General features: G+C 43.2%; 1 protein-coding gene across 20 annotated transcripts in view; it reads right to left on the bottom strand.

The window, feature by feature from the left end:
• Positions 1-19,442, bottom strand: part of ARPP21 (cAMP regulated phosphoprotein 21) — a 167,912-nt gene that overhangs the window by 74,346 nt on the left and 74,124 nt on the right. For 9 of the 20 annotated variants that reach the window (XM_084753523.1, XM_084753522.1, XM_084753525.1 and 6 more), the window contains 5 exons: positions 17,678-17,786; positions 15,444-15,545; positions 9,138-9,175; positions 7,340-7,399; positions 3,740-3,969 (listed from right to left, as the gene is read on the bottom strand). In XM_084753523.1, the coding sequence (XP_084609649.1) occupies positions 3,740-3,969; positions 7,340-7,399; positions 9,138-9,175; positions 15,444-15,545; positions 17,678-17,786 (539 nt within the window). Of the gene's footprint in view, positions 1-3,739; positions 3,970-7,339; positions 7,400-9,137; positions 9,176-15,443; positions 15,546-17,191; positions 17,288-17,677; positions 17,787-19,442 lie in introns of those variants that run through there. The other 11 variants (XM_084753514.1, XM_084753515.1, XM_084753517.1 and 8 more) reach the window with 11 other exon arrangements.

The following is a 19,442-nucleotide window of genomic DNA, read 5'->3' as shown; positions in this document are numbered from 1 at the left end:
ACGAGCATCCTCAACATTCCATCATGGGTGGGAGATCTGAGGACCTGTAGGCAGCTAATGGTTACTGTGGAGGTGGGGGGGTCAGAGTCCTTGGTAGTGTAACCACTCGTAAGTTGCCCATATTTCAGCGAATAAACCTCTCTGGTGCTTGTATAAGTAACCCTAATTAAATGCAGTGAAGTAGAAAAGAAAAACAATGAAATTAAGAGGGAGACTTATAGGGAAGAGTAGGGCTCATAAGGGAGAAAGGCAGAATAACAGAGGATAATAAAAGTACATTATATGTGTGTATGAGATTGTTAGGGAGTGGGTAAATAAATAATAGTGTTCAAATCAAGAACAGAACCTCAGTTAGCATGAATTTGTGACCACAGTGAAGGCTGCATCGCCATCTTCTCTCTATCACTATCAGGCACTTTCCTCCTCTCTTCCCGTGCCACAAATGTCCTGTTTTTTTTTTTTTTTAGTGAATAACTCCAGAAAATATTTCTCAATTCAGGAGGGTCAGAGTTTAGCAGCGTAATCTAAAGCTCCCAAAATTATCAGGCTGTTACTTGGAGTAACCAAAATAAAGAACGGGAGGTTCATGGAAAGATGAGGTATCTTGCATTCAAATTAGACTATTAAAAAGGGGGCATTAAAATTAATATTAGAATATCAAAAACAATCCTCAGAGGTTGGCATGGAGTTGGACAGCAGTGGAAATGAATTACATCTAGAGAAATAGAATTATGCAGCCACCCAGATTATGAAAACAAAAGGGTATCTTATGTCTATGGGGAGGTTATTTCAAAGTATGGATGCATCAACTGTGTTACCTGGCAACTTGCTAGAAAAGCAAATTGCCTGGCTCTGTTTGACACCTTGTCACTCAAAGCCTTGGAGGAGGCACGATGTGTGGCATAAGTAGGCTATCTGTCTCTGATGATGCTGAAGTTGAGGACATTGCTCTGGAGCTCAACAGTGGGTGAGAATGATCAAGCAGGGTAGTCGAGGACAGAGCCAGGAGGGCACGTAGGCTCACGTTGCTGGCCATCGCCAATCTCAAGGGGACAGCAAGGCCGCAGCATAAAGGGCCATCACAAGAATGCTCCTGAAGTCAGTGTGACACATCCTCGGCCCCCGTAGAATAGTGCTGGGCTTTTGGCAAACAGTTCCTGCCTCAAGAGACCACAGGAATGCATTCAGTAATACACTTTCTATGAACGTAGGAGAGAGTGTCTCCAGCGTGGAAAGTCTCACTATTAGCTAGTTAGAGTTAGAACCTAGGCAAGCAGAAGAGTAACTTGAATGTGCCATTTCAGAAAACACATTGGGTTTCTGAAAGAGTTTTCAACTCTAACCCTACCAATTAGAAAATAAATCAGAATCAGAAACCTGCTCATGACAGCAAAAAACTGGCAGGCTTCCTTCATAAAACCATCTTGGGGAGGTTTAAGACTGTTTTGACATCCTCTCTTGATCTCCTTTTTAAAAAAAACTTCTTTTCTTCATTCTATGCCTGCACCTTGACAAGCTTTTGAAGACAGACACTTAAATGAAAAAGAAAAAAAAATGTCTGAAGCGTTTATAATCTCTAATGGTTCTCCAAAGAGCGTGGCGTTTTAACATTGTTGAAGTGTTTTAAACGCTTCCGAAGAGCTGTGCTTTGGAAGTGACAGGGGGTTGGTGCGTGGAAAATGGTGATTAATTTTAAAATGGTAAGAGCTCTTTTGGGGTGCTGGAATTTTTTTAAGTGCGCCATTTAAGGTACTTGGTTTCGGCATCTTAAGAACTGAAACTGTTTAACCTTTCTTAGTTTACAAGAGTTCAAGTGCACTGTGGCGGCTCGCGTGCATTTCAGATGCTGTGATACTGGGAAAGGAGAGCAATTAATTAGAGTCAGAATCCAAAGCTTAACAGCTAGTGAACAGAGCTCTCAGGATGAGGGCCCCCACCCACCTGCGCTCTCCAAGGAGCTCCGTGATATGTATATAGCGAAGTCTCTGAATAAATGTTATTAATTTGCCTTCTGTGTAGGAAAACATGAGATAATTTCTTAGGAGGAATTTGTCAACAACGTAATTATGCTAAAGCTATCAGCGTAATGGACCTGGATTTTGTGCAAACTCTGTCTCTCCCGCTGTAGCGTGAGTCTGGAGAGCAGTCAGGATGATGATGTCTAAGCCTCAAATGGGCTTCTCCATCCATCTCCTGTACCCGACTCCTGGACATCCAGGACCTGTTGGAATTACAGTTCAAGTCCCAGTGATAGTTCAAGTGATAGTGTTCCACACCCCCTGCCTTCTTTTTTTTCTTTTTTTTCAGTGTAAGAGTTTGAAGTCACATCTGGTGTTATCCCTCCGGCACTAGCCACAGGATCTCAACATCCTGGTGCTCACTAATAGGCTAGGCTGGCTGGCTGCAAAGCCCCAGAGTTCCACCTCTTCCCTCCTCACTGCTGAGACTACTAACACACAGGCCACCAGCCCCAGTTTTTACTGGCTCTGAGGCTCGAACTCCAGACCTTTCGCTTGTAAAGCGAGCAGTTCACAGATGGAGCCATCCAGCTGAGGGCTACACTCGTCATTCCGAAGCCGTGGTTCAAGTGAATTGACTATGTCGCTGGCCAGCGGTTCCTAAGCACTTGCACCTTCCTTAAGTTGTCTGTTTTAAAATATGACTATTTCCCCCAGAGGAGGAGGAATAACGCAGAAATCATAAAGAAACAAACAAGTCACCTTCGCTTCTCAGTGAAGTTTGGAACTGGCCTTTCTCATCCGCAGATGAGGGATGTGAGCGTTCCATGGCCATAGTAAGTATAGACAAGTATCTGATTGGATGCTTGCAACATGCCGCTTACTCATACCGGTTTGCATACAGTGAAGCTTTTTGTCTTCCTAATAACCATTAAATGTATCATCATTTATATGCCCCAGAGGAGGAAATAGGTACATACCACTTAAACAATAACAAACCCAGGATCAGGGGGCACAGTGTGCCCCTGCAGGAATGGAATCTGTTGCTATTATAATGACCTTACAAGGAATGTGTCATAGCATTACATTTAAAAGCAGTCGCTAACTTTCGTTAAATAATTGTCATTTGTATTTGCCAAGGTAATCCATCTCTAAGGACACCTGACAACTTAGATTTTACCAGTAAGGAAATAAGGAGCAAGAAGCTTTAGTGATGAGCCTCAAGTCTGTGGCTAGCCAGAAAGACACAATAACCCACTTAGATAATCCCTCCTGTCTACTCACATAATTTATTTTATTCCTTCTCATGTCTCTGATGGGGTTGAAGACCAGATAGTTTAGTTTTGCAATTAAGCTTAGTTGTTTAGGGGTTAAGACGTTTTTAGGTCTAGAGAGATGTTTTAAGTCGATAGAGATGAGAGATGATAGATGTTGATTTACATTCAGAATTTAAGATGCATCAAGAGAGGAAAGATGTCTTCTTCCAGGTTGATAAGTACAAATAGCCAAAACACTAAGAATGTAACATTTATATAATTCCCAATTGTTTCGTGGTTCTTCTTGCTGTAGGCAGTTTTTTGTATGTATGTGTAATAATATAAATGTAGATGTAAAAAAAGAAAAATTTTAAAAATGAATAAATAATACCTTCTTGATTCCCTAAATGGAATGAAAGTAATATTCCTGCCATTGGTTAATTCAAAGTCAAGAGAAACAGAGAGCATATAGCCTGGGTAGAATCCAGGAAGCCCCAGCGTAGGGACCCGCTCAGCAATACCTACCTGTTTTGGAGAGTTTCCCAGCGCTCCTTGTACTGGATGTGCTGTCGCCCCTGGTCAGCACCGTGATGCCCCCAAAACTTGCTGTCTTGGTCATGGTGGGCTTTAGGTTGCGGTTGGAGCTGTCTGAATCTGTGCTGCTCCAGGCCCGCTGGTGGTCGGACCATCTAAGCTCAGTCTCAGAGCTGCTCTGCCGGCTCCCGGAAGTTCTTCCTGAGCTGTCTCGGTTTCCCCTGCGGAGCCATCAGAAAGATTCAGGGGGAGATCGACCCTCAGTAGACTAGCCATTTATACTCTTCTCATTGACCCTTTGAACACCCTCCCTCCGCCTCAGTGTTACAAATACCTGGATGACACAAAGACACATAACATATGACATATGACACATGGCACACATTATACATGGGAAATCCAAACCTAAAGACTCCATGATCCCTCTGCAGTGAAGGAAACAGAGATGAGTCCTCTAAAATATAATTGTGAACTTCACTCTCTCTGAGAGAAAAGTGGCTACACTCTCCTGACTCCAGTCAATAATGAATTCATGTTCAGAGGTAATTATCATCTTACATAATTCTAAAAATAATTCCCAAGAAAGAAGTTATTTTTTTCCTTCTTTAGCATTAAATAATTGGCCTCAGAGAAAAGCTATTTATTAATTTATTTTCCAAGTTTATGTTCTGTATGATTTCTTTGTTCAGCAAGATTTAAAAAAAAAAAAGTGTGACCGCGGACTTTCTGCGTGAACTCACGCTGAGAGTTTGTGCTGTGGCTTTAATCTCAGTCATCTAAGGAAACAGTCTGCTAGTCCTTCTCGGGTAGAAGAGCCTATGGAAACATCAGGGTGACACTACCCTTTGCCATGAGAGGTTCCAAGGGCATCAGTGGAAAATTTAGAAGCCTCTTGAAGTACAAGACTTTCATCCAAAATGCATCTAATATGATGGAAGGTACTCAAGAGCTAAAGCTGAATTTTGACAACTCCAGAGTTTCTTCAAGGAACATGCAAATTTGTGAGAAAAAAAATGTAGTTTCATTGGTTTTCAATCTCCATTTTTTAAAAAAAATTATTTATTTATTATTATGTATACAGTCCTCTACCTGCATGTACACCTGCAGGCCAGATCATATCACATTATAGATGGTTGTGAGCCACCATGCGGTTGCCGAGAATTGAACTCAGGACCTCTGGAAGAGCAGTCAGTGCTCTTAACTGCTGAGCCGTCCCTTAAAGAATAACTTTGTGCATATTTACAAAGATATTTTTTTCTCTCTGCTGAAATAATGTATCCTTAAAGTACCCTAGAATTTCCACGGGGTATAAACGAGTGAAGGGGGCATTACTCACAGCTAATACATGTAGCCTCACAGCAGTATGTGCTGTGGCATAATCAATGTTTGAATCAAATCTTAGTCCCTGATCAAAGCTTTGTTGAAAACCAATCTCTTTAAGTCAACAATGTCCTGTTGAGGAGCTGGGGTGTGCCTGGAGATCTGAGAGAAATACTCTAGACAACCTGAGCAGAAGCACAGCTTTTAGCTCCTGTTTCAACTTCTGAAACGTGTGTGTGTGTGTGAGACGATAAGGGAGAGAAACACACTTGAGAACTAGGAAAGGCCAATAGGAGCTCTGAGAAGCAAGGGATGGGGTGGAATAGAGAAATCAGAGAATACAAGGCATTTTCATGAGGCACTGTGGTTGAAAACACCTCCACACCAAAGTTTTCCTACCATGCCTATTGTCAGAGCCTTGGGGAAAGATGCTTTCAGAAGTAACAGGCACCTCCTCAGAGGAGGCCTGATATAAGAAGGAGATGTGCTCGCCAATGGCGAAGGGCCTTTAATTTACACACCTTTAGAAATTTAAGAAAGGTATTGGGGCCATTGTAGAAGAATTGCCTTCCCAAGGGCGTGGGTCCCCAGTACAGTTTGCTTTTCCAACATCCAAGTTCAATGTCATTCTTCTCTTGGATAATTCGGATTACGTTGACCTATGTCTGACAACGTGCAGCTAAATCATCCCTTAGTAACTACTAGTGAGCCAGGAACGGGACAATAATCTCCTCTGTAGGTGATCTGGAATATTCATTATGGGAATGCATTGGCTTGAAGATCTGGAGGCAGGGATGGGGAAGGCGTCGTGAGTCCTGCGCCTCAGCGTGCTGACAGTGGCAGAAGAAAATCCTCCAGATGGGGGCAATCCTTCCTTTCCACCATCGATTTCACTTCATTTATCCCTTCTACCCTGACTTCTGCACCTCTGTGACAGGAATATGTTAAAAAGTGCCAGCTAGGCTGAGACTTTCTTTGCAAAGGTGATGACCCCCATTTTTCCAGGGTGTTGTTGACACCCTTGACATAGTAGCACTGTTTCCAGCAACTCTGTGAGGTCATCTAGATTTATACTGTCCCCCAATCCATAAAGTGACCTATGATACCTTCCCTGATGGCAGTTCAAATCATCGTCCTAAGCCAGAACCCATGCATTTTTTTTTAGAAGGGGGGAGTTTAAATTTCTGCTTTTTAGGAGATACCAAAAAGAGATTTCAAATTAAAATATATGACTATATATATGTACAAATTGAAATGTAACTCTTATTTCTCTGTTGTTGTTTTTTTTTTTATCCCAATACTAGCAGGCTGGAGTCCTAAATGAATTCCATGTCTACTTGGTATGGATCCATAAACACCACAGAAAAGCACATACTCAAATGTCTTCCCACTTTTAAAAGTTCAGTTTGGTCCCTTGCAACCAGCATCCAAGAAAATAGTGGTTATTGGAGCTTTTTGGTAGATAAATAGTATTCTATCCAGGATAGTCACAAAGCAAACGTACCTTTCTCTCTGTTTCTCTGCTTATTGATAACTAATTGCATCTCCCTTTACTTTCTGAACACTATGGTTTTATTTTCCCCAACTTAGGAGTAACATGTACTCAGAGCCACCTTTACAATAATCTATATATCCTGAGCATCTTGAGATTAGTGACTCGGGTAAGAGACGGGCTCCACGTTGGCATGGCTTCCCTGATTATATCACAGTTTTGCCAGGAGGTGACGCAGGAGTTGTGTTAGAGGAAATGGCTTATTAAAGGCTTGTGTCTCATCCATACCACAGAGTGTGTGAGTTCCGGGTCTGGGTTTCCAGGGAAGGAGTTCAAGGGCATCACTTAAGTATTCAAAAATTAAGCAAGTGCTTAAAATAATGTTTGAGATACGGTGACGGACAGTAGTGATTTTAAAAAGCAGCCTAATAGAGTTATCATCGATATCATCAGTTTCTAGTGTTGGGGATGGACACATCATTACGGCCTTCCAGGGAGAAAGCTGCACTGTGCTTAATATTGTCCTGGCGGGGTTGAGAGCGGTCAACAAGGTTACACAGTGACTCCTCCACATAACAGTACTTCCTGGGAGAAGAGCACACACAGTCCTGTCTTCCCCATGCTATTTCTCACCCGTCCACTTGTGTAACGAACACTACAAGAAGAAAACCCAACAACTTTATTCCATGAACAGAAAAGTTGCATACTAACACTTATACTTCACACGGATTCTGTCACATCGTCTGAAAACAAAGTTTATGAAAGTAAACCATACCAACCGAAAGAGCTGTCTTTTCTTATAGGTCTCATTGCATATGTGAATGTCTTCCTGGAGCCTACTGGGAATGAAAAACATGGTGTTTATGACATAAAGCCTAAGGGTTTGCCACGCCCTATGCGGGATGGGATGCGCACCCCATTACAGCATGCCTTGCTTGTAAGTCAACCCCACGTTACTAGAATCTACCCGTGTGAAGTTAAAGTTTGTGTGAATAAATTCACGGTAGCAAGTTAAGCATCAGAGGTCTTTATCCTATGCCAGATAGAGAGGCAAAGGGAGGAATTGTGGAAACAGAAAGTGGAACAGAAGAGGCTGGTGGACCCAGATAGAAATTTAATTAAATATATTTGTTGATATTTTCCTTAAGATAACTATAAAATTATGCATTAACTCTTCAGATTCAGTATTCAGAACTGATATTCAGAAATATCAGTATTTCAGAAATAAGTGTTCAATATGCAATTTAATTTTTATGAAGATACATCCAATTTGGACTATCAGGACATGTTCATATAGGCAATGGACATATAGGACCAATTATTAAAATATTGAATATGACCCAACTTGAATGTCTAGGCATTTAAGAGTCAATGACTAGAAGGAGGAAATACGGTAGAGAAATATGGTTGGTGAGAGCACTTAGAAATGTGTTTCTATGGAACCGAGCTGTCAATACTCAGTGTCTCTGACACAGGTGTAAAATTCTGAAATGCTTCACGTCATCACCGAGGTAATCAATTATGGACTCTCAGTTTTCCTCAAAATGGAGAATTGTGCCACACACTGTGTGGGTCTCATATGAACATATTTCATCTTTCTTTTTACCTAAAAGAGGTGATCCTCTCGAGATTTCCAACCGCTAACACAGTAACGATTTACCTTTTAGATTAGTTACCGCTGATGTCCAGTTTGAATTTCTGAGCACTAGCATTTAATCAGCTTCCATTTTAATCAGATTTAGAGGGACACCATTACGCTGACACCTGAAATCAAATTAACTGCCACTTTACTTATGAGTCCTGTGTTGCTAAATCAAGTTGCAGGTTTTTTATTAATCTTAAATGTTGTTAGTGCAGTTCATGTCACTTCCTTCATTTGCCTGGAATCCACGTAATTGAATCATGGGAACATTTTACTATGTGTGACAGTTTTAAACCGTTTGAAAAGGGTAAGTGTTAAGTTTAAAAGGTTTGCTCTTAACCCCAAGACAATCTATGAATTCCATGGACACTTTCTTTCAAGCACCTCCCTCTCTAAAACTTCAGCCAGCTAGATTGATGAACACGAAAAGCGGTTCGGAGCAAGTTTTCGCATCAGCCCTTTCAGAAAGATGGAGAAATTTTTACAGCTTGAAATTTAAAATCATAACAAACTGTTTTTTTTTTAAAGCATAGCTAATTAAAGCGATGGGATACAAGAAATGGCTGATGATACTAAATATACTTTCAGTGTCCTGGCCAATAAACTAGGAAAGCTGGCTGCCCACTCGGTCTCTAATCCCATGTCAAGGCTGCCAAGAGTATATCTTTGGGAGGGCCAGAAACAGACTTTGAGCAAAAATGCTTAAGCCTCTGTCTAAAGGTAACCAAGAGAACGGCTTCCTCAATTCAAATGCTTTTAAAGATATCAAGTAACATATATGTGAATATATATGTGTGTATACATAGATATATGCATGTTCTCATACATATATTCAGGTACACACTTATATATGGGATACATATGAACATGAGGATGTATAGGACACACGACAAACCATTCCTCTAAAGACACAAGAAGCACAAATTTTATTTTACCTGTTGTCCAAGAATAGGCTTTCCTGAGAGCAAACTGACTGAAAAATAAGAATAAAACAAAAGGCACCACGTCAGATATGCTGGATTGGCAGAACGCTCTCAAATTCTTGTTTGATTTTAAAGCTACTTTCCCTTCCTAGGGGAAAAAAAGATTTAGAAATTATGTAAAAAGATCAGATTTTTAAAGGAGAAAAACAGGTTAGCGTCGTCCACAGGGTAACCATTTCTCGGTGGCACAGGGTATTTACCCCCACCAGGAAGTCTCCCAGGATGAACAGATTAAGTTCCGGATCCAGATCAAGGTCAAAAGAGAAATGTGGGAAACAGCTGGAGAGGCAGGTGAACATCGAGTTCTGAGCAGCGGCGCAACATCAGACACCAGCCAAGGGCAAAGGTTCAAATCAAGGCACAATAAGCAGATTTGACAGGATCCACCTAGGGATGGCAGAACTGTGAAAGCTAATCCTAAGATCCCTGCCTCACTGTGATACATCCTCACGGAAGAGGGAGACGCCTACAGGTCTCTCAAGATTGAAGAAGTGTCATCAGTTATTAATCTGAGTTAAGGTGAGGGGACAGGATCAAAGAAAGCATTGTCCAGTTAAATCTAATTAGAAATTGCCATCAAGTGTCCTTTGTCTAGTTATTTAGTTTTTTTTTTTCCCACAGAGAAAGCCAATAGCTTTGTTTTACTACCGTTACTGACCCACCTCTAGGGAAGACAAAATACTACCATCTTTACCTACTAAGGAAAAGGTGGATCAGGTTAAACTTAAAGAAAGAAAAAGAGAAGTCTATGCAAAGCAGAGATGTGCTTATGTAACAGCACACTGTGCCTGGGAAATAATACAGAAGAGCTATGTCCAGGGTGTCTGTCTGTCTGTCTATTATGTACCATCTGTGTGTGTATGTGTATGTGTGTTTGTGTGTGTGTGTACATATATACATATATACATATATATATATGTTTCAAAATGAATAAAAGGGATAAATAGGGACCAAGCAGGTCCACTGTACTACAGAGATAATAATGACTCTGTCATTTCTTTGTGCATGTGAGCACATGTCTGTGTATGTCTGTGCACATGTGTGTGTATGTGCGTGGAAACAAGAGAACAAGTTCAAGTGCTGTTCCTCAGATGCTGTCTCGTGTTTTATTCACTTGGTTGGTGGTTTAAAAACTATTTTGCATTCATGTATGTGTGTGCGTGTGTGCGTGAGTGCATATGTGTGTGTGTGTGTGTGTGTGTGTGTGAATGCACGTGCATGCGTGCATGCCAAGGTATACATGTGAAGGTCAGGAGACAACTTGCAGCAGTCAGTTGTTTCCTTTCTCCAGCTGGATATTTGGGCCTTGAACTCAGGCTGTCAGACTTGCTGACAAGCGCCTTTCCCTGATGAGCCATCTCGCAGACCCCTACCTTGCTCTTTTGGAAACAGGGTCTCTCGCTGACCTAGAACTCACCAAGAAGTGTAGGTTAGTTGGCCGGAAAGTCTGGGATCCACCTGTTTCTGCTTCTCTAGTGGAGTTATAAACATGGGGCATGCCTTAGCATTTCTTGGCTGTGTTGGGGATCAAACTCACGTCCCTATGCTTTGCTCTGCCAACTGAGCCATCTCCACAGGCCCTGCAAGCAATTAATTATTTGAATTAAATGTGCATTTCATGAAGCCAGCACTCAGAGAAGCAAAGCAGATAGTTTTCCACTTTCTTTCAGACAGTGAATTCACTTCTTTCCACCAAGCCAAAGGCAGTTTAGACACAGGTTCTCTTCAGTGTCTGGGAAAAAGTCAGTGGGCCTTATAATGCTGCCACGGGCCCTGGAATTGGAGAATCAAGCTATTTGAATAAGTTGGTTTTCAGACTTTTTAACTACAAACCATTTGGGAGGAGGTAAGGAGAGATTAGACAACCTCAACTCTTTGAATGAAAAAGCAAGACACCAACAAATCAGATGCCTGTCGCCCGAGTTATCCTTCAAGGGTACACCTCTGAGTGTTTAAAAGAGCCTCCAAAGCGTCTCCCCTGGAGCTGTTCCCCACACTCTTATAAGTGAGACAGCTATGGGCTGTGATTCAGTGGCTCGTGGAAATAAACTTCAGAAATGGGAGTATTAATAACTTGCACATTTAATGGCAGAGAAAGATAAAAGTGTCATAGTAATTAAGTACAGCGTTTAAAGCTGTCACTTATGTGCATACCCAGATATAAAAGGCTCCTTTTTTTTTTTTCAAAAGAGAAAATGATTTTCCTTAATGGATTAGAATTCTCCCCCACATTCCACCTCCACTGTGCTCACAGCCAGTGGCCTCTCAGAAGCTTGCAGAGGGCAGACCCCACACATGCTGGAGGGGCTAGCAGGAACCCTCTTAACATACAGATGTTTTCAGCAAAATTCCTTCCAGCAAAAACCGGCCTTTCTCGAATAGGCTTCCTTGGTAACCAGTCTTCCCAAGGTTGTAACATCAGGTGGAAGGGACCAGAACATGAGATTAAATTCTCACCAAAGAAATAACATTTCTTCCACATATGACTGATAATAGAGACATACTGGCTATTATTTGAGAGCTAAGTTTGTCTGCACACTTGCAACTGTTAAGAGTCCCAGATAGCAGTCTTATCTCAAGATACCCAACTTTGGAAGCCATCTTTGAAATTGCTTCTAGCATATCACCAAGGCAACATGCCTGTTTTGTTCACGTGGCTGCGTATATAAAACACACACACACACACACACACACACACTGTTTATCAAACACTCACACTCCCATCTGAGGCACCAAGATGATTCCTCAAAACACTCAAGAATATTTCTAATTTTAAAGTAAGCTTGAGTTTTGCTAAAGGGTAAATAACGTCTGAACTCTTTGTGGTTTGCTCAGGTAGGAAATTATACTTACTTGATATTTGAATAGCTCCTGCTTAAATAATACGTGCTGAGCAAAATTGGTTTTGTTCATTTTGTTGTTTTTTTTTTAATCATGAGAAAATAAAATCAAAGAATAGTTAGAATAAAGAGTAGGCCTCTAAAATACAGGGCCCTTATGTTGGATCCTTTGTATTGGTTTAATAGTTCAGTTGATGTAAAGTTTGAGTTGTGATAATAATCTATAAGCTAGGGAACTGCAGGTGCATTGGTTGAGTGTTGCATGAAGTGGGCTGTCCATGAGCGGTGAGGAAGATCTGTCCACGTGCAAATGTGTTCATCTGGCCATGCTACATATGCTTGAATTTTGAGTTGATAGATGCCGTGGTAACTTCTGGCTAACACAGAGTCACCTCAACCCTAACACTCACAACCTTCCCACGTCATCCTCAGGTTGGTCTATGTGTCCAGACAGAGGGAAATGGTCACCTCTGAGATGACGTCAGAACAGACTTGCTTCCATTTCTCTCATGGGTCATCACACTCTCCTGGGGGAGGTGCGTTGCCATTTCTTCAGCCTCCAGGGAAGCTCATCTTCGAGACAATTGCAGACTACAGCCTGGTCCCAGTGACAAGGGTGGCCTGCCAGTCACCATGTGAGTGGATCTGGAAACAGCTCACAGTCCGTCAGCTAAACCTTCAGGAGCTGGGCCCAGCTAAGAGCTGACTGGAGCCCACTGTTACAGACTAGGAACTATCACCGCCGCCAAGCTACGCCAGATGCCTAGCTCCACAGAGACGGTGAGGCCATAATGTAGATTTTGTTTGCTTTGTGCTGCTAAGTTTGGGGATAATCCATCATATTCGCTAAGTAGGTAACAACAGAGTGCCAGAGACAAGTTATCTCCATGGGCTAAAGGAGCAAAGCCCAGTAGACAGGAGTTTTCCTCTCTTAGGCTTGTAGGGATTGTGAGAACTCATAGGAAGGCATTAAACAACCAGAGAGATTTCCCCTTAGAAACACAAGCAACATCATTTTACTAATGATATGAAGGGCGTCACTCAGTTGTGGAGCCTCCTCTGTGAGTGTGTTTTGACCAAAAGGCACTCATTTTTACAACTTTGCCCTGTAGTATCAGGCTGCATGCAATGTCAGAAGCAGGCTGCCAAGTTACATGGGCCAGGAGTTAGCGGGACTGGCAATGTCTTGGCACCTAAGCTCTGCCTCTGCCTCGCTCAGATCTGCTTTTCGTTTGAAAAGAGTATTATCCATTCCTGGGGCCAGTGAAGCTTAACATGGCCAGAAGTAGCTGTATTTCCCCCTGGACCCCCTGCGTGCAGTGAAGGAAAGCCACGCAGGCCCCTTGTCCGTGTGGCCATCTTCCTGTGGAGTCAAGAATCAGCGGGTCCATTCTTTTCTCTAGACAGGTAGCTGAGACAGTGTCTCCTGGGACCTAGCTGTCACACTGGGGTGCGACTTCATAAAGGTAATAACAAAACAAGATTGTCCACGCCCTGCTGTGTGGTGATGGGCACGTGCTTTCTCAATATATGGACACACTCCTTAAAACTCTTGCCTTGTCATAACCAGAGTGGGAGGGAAAATTGTTCGTGTATAGGTAAGTGCATGCAGGAAAGAGAATGAGGATCAAAGAATACGTGACAAATGAGCATCCTGGAGAAGTTCTCTCTGAAGGTCTTCAAGAGGTGAATGAGCTACCTGCCAGCTCACTCCACATGCACTCTTGCCCTCTCATGACAAGGACAAAATTTGTAGTCATTGTCTCCTCTTAATTAATCAGTTCTGAGTGGTCCGTGCACATGTTCCAGACTTGCACCCACACCCCCAGTTACAATAGCCTCCATTTTCCTCTCCTGTGCTCTCCTAATCTAAGAACTCGGGACCAGAGTATTCAATCATTAAGCTTCTATTTCGGTATTTTCAAGGAAAGTGAGGTAGAGAGGTTATAAGGGTGAAACCAAAAATGGTAGCTGTTGCCTCTTCTGCAGCTGCAAACTATTGAATTAGCACAAGTGTCTGTGTGTGTGTGTGGGGGGGGGGGGGAAGCATGCTGACACATGTTCTGGCTTGAAGTCACCTTCCCAAAACGGAGGCACATAGAGACCACATGTCCAGTTGGCTTGGTGTGTTCCCGAGTCACAAGTTACTGAACTAGACATTAGACCTGACTAAAGATGCTGGAAGTGTTTACCACAGAGGATCACACTGAAGCCTCCTTTACTGCTGCAGGGATAAACTCCCAAGGACTTCATAGAATAGCAAGCCATGGCAGTTTCTTAGAGTTTTAACTAATGTGCATTGAAATCCAGCTTTTAATTTTAACATTTTAATTTTTGTCTAACTTAATTGCATTTGGTTTTGAGCATAATGGGTAAAAATAATATTAAAGAAAAAAACCCAACCTCATGTTCTTTAGTTTTGAACAATAACAACAAAAGAAGTTGTTTAGTGATTATTCTCTTGATAAGTTGCTCATAAATTTGATTTTATGTAAAATCAAGAGGGGGAATGGATATCACATCTAGCTTTTGCATAATGAAGGGTTCATATTTGCTAAGAATTCAGAAGATACTCTGTGTATATATGTGAGTGTGTGTGTGTGAGTGTGTGTGTGTGTGTGTGTGTGTATATATATGTGAGTATGTGAGTGTGTGTGTGTGTGTGTGTGTGTGTGTGTGTATGTGAGCTAACACATACTTCTTTAAAATTCATCTGGGTTCTGTTGATTTTGAAGTAAAAAATCCTTTCGTTTGCATGTGTGTACATGTACATGTGTGTGCATCTGTAGAAGCATGTGTGTGGTATATGCACATGGGTGTGCCTGGGTGCACGTGTGGAGACCAGAGGCCCACATCGGTACTTCCTTCTATTGCTCTGCACTTTGTATGTATTCAGAGTCTCTCAATGAACCAGGAGCTCGCAAATTTACCAGAGGGTTTGCCCAGTGAGCTCCCAGGATCCACCTGTCTCTGCCCCCCCTAGTCCTTGTGTTCTGGAAGCCCATCCCCACGCCTGCCTTTTGCAAGGGTGCTAGAGATCTGGGGTGCTCATGTTTGCACAGGAGGCACTTCTCTCACTGGGCCATCGCCCAGGCTCACTGGTAGGTTATCTGCTATCTAGTGTGGAGGTAAAGGGACTTCCGGACCTGACGGTCCTTTCTGATCGACTGTCTCTGTACTGATCCAAGCCACATCTTCTCCTGTAGGTCATGCCCTGGGGACACACACAGACTCTTGGGCCTGTTGGCGCCACATCCCTGAACCAGGTTCTCTCCTCAGCAACGTTGGAGTTTCCTTCTTTGTAACTCACTCCTTGGTCCCGGCCTCTGTACTCCCTGGCAGCTCTGTGTGAGGAACGAGGGGGCCTTTCTGCTGATGGAAGGACCGTACTCAAGAGGCAATTAAAACAACTACTCACATCGTGTGCAAATATTCTCTCCCTCACTCTCTGATACTCCTCTTCTCTCTCTTCAATTGATTTACTTCGTCTGTCATCTCTAAATGGATGCATTCTGTTTTGCTGAACAGAGAAAAGAAATCAGGAGGGTTATCCATGTTGAGCTGTTAAGCAACTGTCAGCTGAGAATAATAAATGCTCAGTTCCATTACTGGAGCCTGACAAGCCCCACCCCCTCTGCTCCCTGAGGAGGCTAGGCTGGGGCACATGGACTTGTGTGTATCTCTGTGTGCTTATGTATGTGTATTGTGTGCATGCTTGTATGTGTGTATGTGTATGCATGCTTGTGTGTGTGTCTGTGTGTGTTTGTGTATATGTTTGTGTGTGCATGCATATGTGTGTGTACATGCATATATATCTCTCTCACCTCTCTGTGTGTTTGTGTATGTATGCATGCATGTCTCTCTCTCTCTCTCTCTCTGTGTGTGTGTGTGTGTATGTGTGTGTGTGTACCTGTGTGTGACATGCTGACATAAGAAGGCTGTGTTACTCTTGGTTTTACCCTCTATGAAAGAAAGTAGGATGGCTATGTCAAAAACGAACAGGCTTGCATATGGCTCAGGGACTGGTCCAGAGTTGGGAGGGGCAGGAATAGCCTTTTCACCTTTGCTGAGTGTGTCTGACCCCAACAGGAGGCCAACTCCTGACAGAAATAGCGGGAAAGTGAGTTCAGGGGGCCTGAGGGATGAAGCGGCTGTGAATATTTGGGATCTCAAGAAGGAGGAACAAGGAAGTAGAGAAAGTGGGAGTCTGAAAGAAACCTGCGGATGGTCTCTGGCTCCTCAGCCATCTTTGTCCACTCAGTGGCTGACCCTGTGAGTTGCAGAGGGAACAGAAACTCAGCCTAGAGAACCTGTCTGCTGGTCAGGGCTGAGAAAGCTCAAGTAACCATCCAAAGAAGCCAGCATGAGAACTGATGGTCTCTGTCCTCTCCTGGGGCCCACGCCCTGCCTCTCAGCTGCTTCCTGCCTATCGCTCGCCATTCTGAACAGTATACTCTCTGCACTACGCGCACTCATCCACACATTCACAGACATCTATGGAGTACACGACACAGGCATATTTCGTAGTCAACAAGAGCCCCCGGTGCAGCCCAGGCCGGAGGCAGCATTGGTGGGAGACAAAGAGGTTCAGATGGAGACTAGGCTCTTTAAAAAGAACAGTTCACATTCAGAGATGCACAGGCTGGCTCAGGGTGACTCAGTTTGAGTAAGTAACATGAGACCTTGAGTAAGAGGCATATCGTCTTACCTTTACAAATTCTAAAGAAAAGACATGTTTCAAAAATACCTATTTTGATTGTCAGACACCAAGCACAATTGTCATGGCATTCTCCTGATTTTCTGATGTTCTTATTGTAAATGCTTTTTTTTTTTGGGGAGGGGGCGGGGCGTGGGGTAGGGTGAGGTTGCCATTTACTTGGTTTTCTTGCTTGTGACCTCCCTCCCTCCTACCCACGCAGAGAAGAGATTTGGTAAGGTATCTTTACCTTTGGTCAAGGACCATGATTAAGACTGTTCTAGAACAACAGTGTTTCGTCACAGGCAAAAATACACAGGGATCTGTTTCTGCTACACTTCATGCAAACAAGCAAACACATTACATAGACCATAAAACAGGGGAAGAAGGCTGGGAGACTAGAACAGAAACTCGATGCTTTTCTGTGAAGACTTATTTTTAGGGTAGTTGCAAAATCCTCCTGTCCTCACCATAACAAGGTATGTTCTTTACAGCTACACCGGTTGGCTCATCGGTCCTCATTGATAATCCAGCTCAAATTGGGCACAACGGAAGGAAGGACAGAGCTGTAGGGAGTGGAGCGACTGGCAGAGTTACACAGACATCTGGAAATGCGGCTGACAAGCTTACCCCCACAGCTCGGAGCTTGCGGCATCCCGACTCCCCCCCACCCCCCACCTCCACCACAACATGCAGCAAAGACTGCGCCAAGCACCACCCATGCAGCCCAACACAGAGCCATTGCTAAGCAACTGGAGCATTGCCATGTGGCCACCCACTGAAAGCTGGAGGGGGAGGCAACGGAGGAGGCCAAGGGGTTGGAGAGAGGGCAGCGGGTTGTCAGAGGCAGGGGGCGGGGCTGGGAGGCAGGAGGGGACAACAGAGGGACAACAAGAACATCAGTCAGCCCACTTCAAGGACAACAATGTCAGCCACTCTCAAACTGGAGAACCAACCTGATTGTCTTCTTTATCAATACTAGAGTTATCTCGCTTCAAGATAAACCGCTTCTGGGATTCTTCACTTTTTTCATCTTTTAAATGTTCACAAAACCTTTGCTCTGGTCTGCCAGCAAAGTAAAACATATCAATAAAGAAGAATTTTTTTTCCCCATCTGAATAAACTTAGTTCGTAGTGTGTTTTCCCTCCCCACAGTGACATTTAACTTAAAGGAGAAAAAGAGAAAGAGAGAAAGAGAAAGGCTTACTCTCGGTTGTGAAATTACAATTGCTGGCAATATATAGGTAGGTCATAATAATGTCACTTTACCCGTGGGTTACAATACCTTTTGGTATTTACAAGTCAGAATCTGGTTTGTTACATACTGATCCCCAGGGATGAGCCTATAGAAACATTTCAAGTCCCCAACACATGCAATGCTGTGATGTTTTTCTTGGTTGTTTTGACCTTTGGTGACTCCTGAACACACACTGTCCCCAATTCGTATTCTTAAGCAAACATGAAGTTATTGTCACTGTTCATATTTTCTGGTACTGATGCCAGAACCTATGGGCTCATGTCTGCTGACAAAGGCTAGGACTCTGAGCTGCACTCCCAGCCCCCCTTTCTCCTCTTAGTTTGGAGACTCGGTCTCGCTGAGTTGCACAGAGTACCGAGTGGAACTGAACTCACTTGGTAGCTCAAGCTGGTTTTGAGCCAATGGCCTCCTGCCTCAGTCTCCTAAGTGGCTGGAATTACAAGTACATACTACAAGGCCCAGCTAAGTAGACATGCTTAAAACATAGACTCCACCTTCTCACATACACCCGGTGACCACCTCTTAGCACATGCTAAGTCCTCTGAGTCCATGGTGAGAGCCTTGTTTAAATGTGAGTTCTGCTTTCCCCCCAATACAGATGCTCTGGAATTTGGATCATTTCGCTCCTGAGCTTCTGGACTTTATCTTTTTTTTTTTTTTTATCTGTTCCTTGATTAAGAAAGTGGAAGATATTTAGTTTAAAAGAATGTGTTAGCTGACTGGTGTGCAGGGAAGGCTCTAAGTAGTTGAATACTATACAGACTGGCTGCTCGATTTTGCCAAATTGTTGTGGGTTAGTTTCCCACAATTGGCACTGCACAGATCCTAGAACTCAGTGAATGAGTGGGCATTTGGGTTCCTCACCCAGGACTCGCTGAGGTGTTTGTGTCTGGGTTCAGAACAGTGCTTCATGACTTCCAGAGTTCCTGCTGAGTTCCTGGTCTCATAGGCAGAGGAAGCTACTCTATAGGGCCTGTGTTCTAAAACAGGTGGCCAGCAGTTAAGACAATGTTTTATCACAAACAGCACTTTGGGGACAAACGGTGTGGCTTAAGTGTCTGTCTAATTCAAGTCAAAATGAGAAGTCCTTTCTTCTCAGCACCTGACCATAAGTTAGGACAGTGGTAACGAGTATACAAGAGGAGAAAAGCCGGGGTGGTGCCAGCTACACTGTACGTACATTCTATGAATAACGACATCCTCTGGCCCTGTCCTGTTGGTACAAGCAGGGTGTAGAAGGAGCTTATTATTTTGTAAGATGAGGAAAGCATCCTTCAGTGATTATTTTGCCCATGAAACCATAGTTATCAAACATCCTGGTTATACCTTCCCCCCACGAGACATGGTGATTGAGTCCCTCTGATTACACAGTGCCCAGTGGGCTGAAGGGGGGCTGCAGGGCTCACCCTTCCACTTAAAGAACCAAGAGGCCTCATCGCATCATCTTGGTGATCAATGTAAAC

The sequence above is a fragment of the Acomys minous genome (genome assembly GCF_964271855.1).
Source record: "Acomys minous genome assembly, chromosome: 13".
Taxonomy (NCBI): Eukaryota; Metazoa; Chordata; class Mammalia; order Rodentia; family Muridae; genus Acomys; species Acomys minous.
This window is presented reverse-complemented; position numbering and strand designations above follow the sequence as displayed.